This window comes from Cyprinodon variegatus, unplaced genomic scaffold (assembly GCF_000732505.1).
Source record: "Cyprinodon variegatus isolate N-32 unplaced genomic scaffold, C_variegatus-1.0 Scaffold203, whole genome shotgun sequence".
Lineage (NCBI taxonomy): Eukaryota > Metazoa > Chordata > Actinopteri > Cyprinodontiformes > Cyprinodontidae > Cyprinodon > Cyprinodon variegatus.
In genome coordinates this window covers 703,612-713,076 of record NW_015150656.1, presented here as the reverse complement: position 1 = coordinate 713,076, position 9,465 = coordinate 703,612, and the positions used below count along the sequence as shown (strand labels likewise).

Sequence of the window (9,465 nt, the reverse complement as noted above, 5' to 3'; positions counted from 1 at the left end):
CATCTGCAATCAACAACAATTATTGAAGATTTCCAGAGGACTTCACCATTGAAATTCACCAGAGCTATAGTGAAACTGACAATGCCCACGTGCAAGGCAGCTGGTTGTTGGAATACATTGGGTAAAAATGAAAAAATATTAGTTATTTCACCTTTCCGATTCCTGATCCTCCACGGTCGGGTTTGTCGTTGGATTGCCAACTTGAAAAGGGAGGATTTGCCATCGAACTTCTGGCGAGAGAAAAACATAACATGTGATATATAGGCAACAATTGGAAGAAGAATGGTTTCAAGATGACTTGTATAACGCGTTGTGACAAACACCAGATACAGCACTGGGACTTGATCAGCAGCCGATACCGCACCGTGACGTCACAAACGAGTAGGTTGCATTAGTGCTCCACCAGATGTAATAATTTGATGTCTGAAGTACTTTCAGAAGTTTGAATTCTGGATATGACCAGACTTCTTCTTTAAACTGCAGGATACTGCATGTATGATGGTAATACAATGCATTAAACATTACCTAGTTCGTCTTATTTTCTGTTGCTCTACAAAAATATTACTAATAAGTAATAAGTCAGTTGTGCAATATAATAGGTGTTTTTAGAAAAGTATTTTGGGATCAATGTTAATCATGCTGGTCAAAGCCGACCCCCAGACAGGAGAGTCCCGTCTGATCCAAATTGCTGATATGAGGAGAAACAGAAAGATAGGCTTTTATTTTATGCAGCATTAGTTTTGTGTGAAACCTGCTCCCTATGTTCTTTGTTGAAGTAATTATGGAGAAGACACAACAGATGGTCTCCATATTTCCAGTGGGTTAAATCGCTTTCAAATGTTCTAAGCGGATAGCAGTGGGAAGAAGAAAATCTTTCATAGCTCCGTTAAATGTTGAGGCGTCCACAAGAAGAACCTGATGGACAGTGTTTGAGTGCTGCTGCCAGTTCAGTTTGGAGACAAAGCAAGGGTTCATTCCCTTAATCAGGATGGGCCAGCAGTGGCCATTCACACTATCAGCCATTAAGCACTCCAACACCTGCTCTCTTTCACTGTGCCTTTCACGCCCCTCCCTTCTTCTGTCCTCCTTTGTACATGAACACACTGATAACGCAAACACATGACACAGCCAGGAGTCGCTGCTAATGCCTCTCACTTTACTTCACACAGGTTGTTGAGGTGCAGATGGAGAGGATCGCCTCTGTATGTCTCACACACACAAACACAGACACTTTGGATGGAGAGCAAGAAGAAACGGAATAAAAGAGGAAACTCCACCTCCCTCCCCTGTCCTTCATCCACTTGATCCTTACAGCTCATCAATTTCCCACTTTCATATTTTACATTTCTTGTGTATAGTGTTAGTGAAGTGGCTTAAATGCTTAGTGATTTCTGTTCATCTTCCCAAGATGCTTAATCAGACCTTCTTTTGCATTCTTTAGCTTAAAACACAAACTTTTAACTACTGGATTTGGATCAGCAAATTCATTCCCAACAATGGAGCTGGAATGATGTACTAATTTTAGACTAATTTTACTGTTGTCCTTGTTTTACAGTTTTATTAAATTTAGAGAAAGGTTTTTTTTTATGGTGTACGTCTGTAAATATGTTCCCAGCAGTTGTCGTCTCTTCTAATCATCCGTATCAATTACACATGTTCTTAGGAGCTTTTAAGACACATTTAAAGCATTGTCTTCCCAAAAGAGTGATTATGAAACAGAGCTTACAAAAACAGAATTTAAAAAATGGAATCACAGTACCATGTTTTCTTTTTATCCCTACAGGTTTAAAATTAAGCATTTGGGTTAAATTATACATTAAACCCAACCAAACCATTGGCATAACTTATTACAGAAAAATGAAACACTTTTCAGAGCTTCATCCTTTCCAAACAGGTGTTCATTTCCAACTTCAGATCATTCCACTGTGCTTTTCTTTAAGAGTTGAATTTGAACGATTTAAAATAATTTATTATTCCTCTAGCTTAATACACCAGTATCCTTGGAAATAAAACTGAGCCCTCCGTATGTCAGCAGCACTGCACTAAGAAAAAAAATATGTTTAAACATATCTCTTTCATTATGTCAACACCTCAAAATCTTGGACTTATTTGAATATTTAACATTTCCAGGAGAGATTTGGAATAACAATGAGGGCCACTGAAGAGGGGCATCTTTGTTATTTGGCATTTCTGATGTACAGGCAAATGTTCAACTAACTTAACTGCAGACACATCTAGTCAGTGTCTTATGATTTGATCTTTGGAGCTCATGTGTTGTTCCTATAAATCCAACAGTTTGAATCCAAAGCATAATGCTTTAGGGTTTTATGTGTTCCAACAAGTCAACAATCCTGAACAGATGTTCTAAAACTGGTTTTGAGATGAATAAAGCTGCTAAAACTCGGTTTGTCTGTGTTACAGCTGCATCAGAGCATTAGCTGGAGGCAAAACAAACCAACAACTGGGGGCACCCAATACAAACCAGCACAGGGTCAGCAATTCAAGGAGCTTAAATCAGCATATTTATTTGTTGCAATTGGAAGTTTTATCTCATACCTGATGCCACATACTGACAAGAAAAACTGCCATGGCTGTGGTTGAAAGCTTCGGAAGCCGAGAACATTGTAGTCCACTTTTTTTTCCCCTTTGTCTTCTCGAGATAATGACATAACCATCTCGTTATCACGGTTTAACCATTGTTTTCTCAAGATAACAAGAAAACAGTTACTGATTTCTTGAGATAACAGCCCTGGATTCCCAGTCCCTCCATGCCTGTGGTGCCCGTAGTTGTGCAGTCGCAGTACTGCGTGTGTGCAAACAATCAGTTTTTCAATTTCCTTGTTCTTTTCACTCATTGTCAGATTGTAGTGGATGATTGGATTGCATGGAATACAGTAGAAATAAACCCGGCTGTTTTTAATTAAAATCTTTTCATTTGGGGGGTTACTGCATCTTATACCTCTTACAGGTGTTACACCGAGGCTGTTCAGAAAACCCCCGGCACTTAAGGCCTGGTTATACACCTGCAGCAGTGTGTCGCAGTGAGCTTGACGCAGACATTTTTGATTTATGCTTAATATTAAAGCGTGGTCTGTTCTACACGCTGTGGGTCTAGATACGGCCGAGGAGATCAGGAAGTGGGGGCGAGTTTAGTCCGACAACGGAGGGACATGACAGTGAAAAATAGCGGGGATCCAGGTGGAAAAAGGGTCCCAGCGTTCTCGCGCACCTCCATCTTCTAGCTGGTCAAACTTCACGAGTTGTTTTCCGTAGTTTCTGTCATAAAAACAAAACAAGCCGACCACTGTCTGCGATCAATTACAATTTGGGAGAGGTGCAGCAGAGTGTCTGCGGAGGGGGCGGGGATGTCTTTTTGATCACTGCGACACCTACGCAGAGGACCTGGTTTCGAAGTATAAATCAGCCTTAAGGCATCAGTCTAATTGCTTATGAATCAGAAGTGGAAGCAAATTATCAATCCAACAACGTTGTCTCATTTCCTTAAAGTTTAAAACAGGACTATTTACAGAATTACACAAAGGCTGCCATAACTTAGACTTATAAATCCTCTCCTGTTGTTGTGGTATTGAAGGATGTAATCAGTATTAACACACACCAGTCATCTCGTTATGACGAGAAAACAGCTTTCGTTATCTTTAGATGATTTAGAAAATTTACTTGTTTTCTCAAGAAAACCACAGTAAAAACAGTATCTGAGAGACATGACCGCTCTGAGCTTCCGTAGAAAGCAGAGTTCTACTTAAAAGCAATAAATGAGGGGAGTGTACAGAATCATTAAAACTCTCACACTTCTTACCAGTGAAGGTAAATAGAATATTGTCTCTTGTTGGTACGGATTATGGTTTGTTTAAGTAATGATTCTCTCCCTGCTATGCACAGTAAGTGCAGTTTGGTATCAAAATATTGCTGTTTCTTCTGCCTCCAATGACACAAGCCATGGAGGTTTTTTTGGCCTTGGTGCAGCTAGCTACAGCTTTGGATCGTCCTCTGTTTTTCTTAGCTAGGTGTAGATGTCCCGCCTCTCATCCAGAGGTAATCCAGTCTGATCGTCCATCTATTGAGTTATTGTGTACGAGTCGACCAATCTGGTTACTTCCCTTTTAAAGTTAACTTCTTGAAATAATTATCCTGGCCCCAGAAATGAAATAACGTTAATTTAAATAATATATCAATTTAAATCATTTTTTGGAACTGTAAAAAAACAGCATAAATTCATGATTTAAATCCAGAATAATTATATATATTCTCTGTGTTTAGCTTGTTTAGCTTTGTCAATATATCATTAGGTTGTCTTAAGCATCAGGTGTTTTACATTTGTCATTTATTTATCTCTGTGTTGCATCAGGTTGTCTTGATTTCATTATTTTGGACAAAATAAAGAGATCACTGATCAATAGAGAGCCTCTGACTACTTAAAATGAATAATATATATAAGAAAAAAGAGAACACACCAAGTCTGAGAGCTCAAACCAACTACATCAAGGTGTGATAAAACATGTAAAGCAAAGTATGGAGATGTTAGCTTTAGGCCTGAAACAATTAATCGTGATTAATCGATTACTGAAATAATTATCAACTAATTTAGTAATTGATTAATCATTAACTGGAGCATAGAGACTATAAAACATGCCTTTAGCTCACAGAGATACACACCATGAGCAGAAGTTATACCAAGATTGTAAAAAATATATAAACATTTTGCATTTAAGATAAAAAAAAAAATTATAATTGTCTGTCTATATGCTCTATCCAGAACTCCTGAAGTAGTAAAGTTTTAGTTTCACCTGGTTTAATTTAGTAAAAAAAACACTCTAATTAATCAAATCGATTAATCGAAAAAATAACAGTTAAATCGATTTGCAAATTAATCTTTAGTTGCAGCAGTACATGTAGTTAGCTTACTAGTCAAAGGTATAGAGGAGGATATTTTTTTTCCAGATGGATCATCAAATTAAGTTGTCCTCGTAATTGTCAATCATTCTGGTGGTAGCCTATGTTTACATAAGGCCGTCCTAAGCCCCCATCATTCTCACTTATAGGTGGAGAATCTGACATAGTGCAAATATTGTTTTTGAAAGTAAGCTTGTACGATCGATGCCAGCAGCAACTTTAAAACAGAGAGGGCACGAGGAGAAATGGGCTTGTGCATGTTCTCGCATGTGTTTAATAAGCATTCCCTCTTGGGAGCGGGTACAGATTGTGCATTTTTATTTTTTTTTTTAAGTGGAGTGGGCGGGTCTCTTCAAAAATCTGCAAAAATCCTTTATTATACCTTTAAGGGCCAAGTATAGGTCCATATCAGTCATATTCGTATTGTATTACCTTCATACAGATTGGCTCTGACTTGTGGTGCTTTACAAGAGCAGCCCTTTGATTCATAAGAATCTTTAGTTCAAAACAGATATTTTGCTGAAATTGTACAAAAAGACAGAACTTTTCTTTCGTCTCAGGATGTGAAATTCCCACTAACTTTACTTGTTTAACTCAGCTGGGATTAACATAAGTTTTTCTGTTACTGAAAGCTACACTAGTTGATGACAGAGGTTTTTGTCGCTTTCTTATATTTCAGAAGTTTATCATTTTGATTGTGGAAAAGGCAGGTGAGGAGGAGCAGACAAATGGGACCAATTTCAGCACAAAAAATAAAGAAATAAATAAAAGTAAACCCCAAATTTGTCATCCAATTCAATCAGATTAAAAGGCAATTCTACCAATTACTAAGGAAAATTGTACCTTTAAAGAATATAAAACCAAAATTCTCTTTTTATTTCATTATTTGGGAAATTACCAAAATAATCACATTTCAATGATCCTCCTCAATAGGAAAACTCAATAGAAAAAAGTCTGATTTGAATTCAGAGAGTGAGAAAAATATAATTATGAATCAGTACATGTACCTTTTTGAAATATGTGTTTAATATCATAATTCAAACATAGGTCTAATCAGTTTAGCTTATTTTAGACAAATGCAACCACATAGTCAGACTCTTATCCAAATACATACAGTGCATTTCAATCTTCATGTTATTCAGTAATAATGCATATTTGTAAGAAGTAGAGAAAAAGAGACATTTCTAAATCAACAGCTATCTTTTACTTGACACATTAAAACTGGCAGCAATCAGTTCCCGTTTTACTGACAATTAGCTGGAGCTGAGAATCCTTCTTTGACCAAACAAAATTAAAGGGTGAAAAAATTAATAATTGGCATATGCAAGATGTCAATGTACCACAATATTTTTTTTTTTTTTTATTTCACTTCAGATGGTTTCATTATATATGCCTTAAGAACGGAAAGAAAAAAACTTTTCTTTTTATTACCACAAGCATTTTATTTTGTAGAATTAGCTTCTACTGTTAAAAGAACCCCGCTGAATTCAAATGTTAATCAATACTTTATTTAATCTATCTGTATAATTTGAATGAATTGTCTCTGTAAAATGCATTCAGATGACATGTGTTGTAAATTGGCCCTGTATAAATACATTGAATTAAATTATTATCGTTAAGATAATAATAAGAAGAAGATAGTTCAATTGGATGTTTGTTTGTTTTTTTTTTTATTATTATTTAAGGCAGTGGTTTCTGTTTTCTTCTTGCTGGACTCACATTTGGTTTACAAGAAAGTTGTAGAACCACTAATTTAGGGTGACCTTAGAATTAAATATATTCTCATTGACCGAATTAGAGTATTTCAATACTGTGAACAGATGATAACTCCAGTCCATTAGAAGATAGTTTTGCTTCCACAAGAACTTTAATTAAACCAGCAACGAATAAAGATTATGAAGACAGATGATTTGAATTTCATCTTGGAAAGACTTGAAAATGACCACCTGTTATTTTGGAGTCACAGTATATTGTAGGAATTTCTTGCAATTTTTCTCCAAGTTGTCTTTTATCTCTGTGAATCTATCATTTTTATGTTTCAGCTCATAAATTACAAAAAAAAATGTTAAACAAGTTGATTTAAAAGCAGGATTTTCAAGCTAAAAATCTGATTTCAATTAAAAGGAATTAGTTTCCATCGGTTTGTTGTTTGAATCATGTTTGTACATATTGGGTTTTGTTATCGTGGAAAGCAAATAATGATGGTAGCATCTTTTTCTGATGAAACTAGACTCATGCTAGCAGTAACTGTAATGCCAATGAAGCTTTATGTAAATTTACTGTTGTTATGGTTAAGCAGTTGTAGATTTTCAAATAAAATCCATGTTTTTATCAATACCAGATGTGTTTTTAATCAGCATGGTACTGGGTATTGCACTAGTACATCAACTATCTTCCTGTCAGCCCCTTTTAAACACACACAAAACAGAAAAAATAACCAGACACTATCACAGATATTTGTTTTCTTTGCTTTAATGCTGTTATAAACTGTCACAATCGGAGACATGAAGAAGGGATGAATTCACAGAGGTATTGCAATGACAAAGACAATGTGGTTGGCATAAAACTGCATTTACATGTTTATATACTGTACCAGGCTATTATCTAGTTTCATTATTTATTGTCAGGTTAGTCTCTGTAACTATTATTTTCATCTTTTATAACAAACAGAAACAGGACTCAGAATTCAGCCTCACAAGATCAGATAACGTAAAGCAGTTTATTGATATGTAAACTGCTTAGACTTAGACAGACTTTATTACCATTTTGTGCTCACAGAGTGAATACAAAACAAAATTTTGTTCAGTACAACTCTCATGACATTTCCATTTCTAAAGTGATAATTTTTAAAAATGGTGATGATCAAATGTTAACATATGAGTGGTGTATGATTTATCATTTTCCAACATTCAACACTTTCTTTCCCCATTTTGTATAAGTTTCAGCGGTCTAACGGCAGTGGGGAAGGAGCTGTTTTGGAATCAGCTGGACCTGCATCGGATGCTTCAAAGCCTTTTCCCAGAGGGCTGCAGGGAGACAGTCCATGGGGGGGGGGGTGTGAGGGTCATTGATGATGTTACCGGCTCGGGACAAGCAGCTCTGGAATTAAATGTCTTTTCATCTTCTCTGCAGTTGTCATTACTCTCCTTACCTTCTTCCAGTCTGCAGAGTTGCAGCCTCCACACCACACTGTGACACAGCTGCTCTGAACGCTCTCTATTATATGTAAACCAGTGTCAAGGACGGGAACCACTGGAAGTGGATACAACAATTTAACCAGTTGACCAGTAAGAGACTTTCAGAGGTGTTATAGTCACTAAAACTTTGGTCACTAACCTTCTCACAATACTGGAGCAGGCTTGGAGGGAGAGTGAATGCTCCTGTTGGCAGGTGATGTCACTGGCAAACATAATTTTATCCAGAATCCGATCAGAGCAGTTAGGAGGATTTTACTCTCAGGACTGGCAGGTAATCGATAGTCAATTGACAGGCACTGGGTCAGAACCAGGATGGCAGAAACAGACAGCATGATCAGGAAAAATAACCAGCGTCTGACAACAGATCCAGGATCAGAGACAGGTGATCAGAAATCCAGAGCCGAATCTGGGGCCAGAGTCAGGGTGTATATTGAAGTCTTGACTGGTTTTGAGCCACTCTAAAATCTTGTGGTCACTCCATACGACAAATGGTTCCTTAGGCCCCTCCAAACAATGGAGCCTCTTCAAGAGCCAGCTTAACCGCCAGGAGCTCAAATCACCCACATCATCATTTGTTTGTCACTAGACAAGCTCAAGGAAAAAAAGGCATCTGATCTCTGGCTGAAAATTGCTTCCACACCAGTGCTCGAAGCATCCACTTCCACTAAGAATTGTTTGACAGGATTAGGTGACTGGCGAACGGGGGCAGAAACAAACAGAAGCTTCAGTCTGTGAAAGCCCTTGTCAGATTGTACGTTCTAGGTGAACCTGGTTTGGGAGGATGAAAGAGCATTGAGGGGAGCAGCGACTTGACCATAGTTCCCAATGAACCTACGGTAAAAAAAATGGCAAAACCTGGAAAATCTTCATAACTGTTATCTGTCAGAGGATGTTGACCAATCTAAAACAGCCAGGACTTTGGACAAATCCATAGATATCTGATTGGGAGAAACAATGAAACAGAGGAAAAACTGTCCCTTAAAAGCTCATCCACTAGATTGTAAAAATCTGCAGGAGCATTAGTCCATCCAAGAGGTGGACAAATAATTTATTAAGTGATAATCTTCATTTGCTATTTTAAATTTGAAATGCTGTTTTAAGTATGATATAAGATTAGTCTATATTTATTTTATTTCTGTAGAAAATACTTGTTCATCCATTAAAATCATCTCTTGATTGCTTTTTTCTATATTCATGTATCACCATGGTAATGTCTGGCTCTCAGGTGTGTTTTTTGTGTGTGTTGTTATTGAAAACACACTACAAGTAATAACCTAGTGTTTTGAAATATTAAGTTATTGAAGTGGCTGAGAAACAAATGAAAAAAAAACAGTGAATAGCATTCTTGTTGATCAAA

General features: G+C 36.9%; 1 protein-coding gene across 1 annotated transcript in view; it reads left to right on the top strand.

Moving 5' to 3' along the window:
• adgrd2 (adhesion G protein-coupled receptor D2) overlaps positions 1-7,894 on the top strand; it is a 76,398-nt gene extending 68,504 nt beyond the window's left edge. The window contains exon 23 of the mRNA XM_015379900.1: positions 7,851-7,894. Within this exon, the coding sequence (XP_015235386.1) occupies positions 7,851-7,864 (14 nt within the window). The 3' untranslated portion in view covers positions 7,865-7,894. The remainder of the gene's footprint in view (positions 1-7,850) is intronic.
• Positions 7,895-9,465: the final 1,571 nt, after the last annotated feature.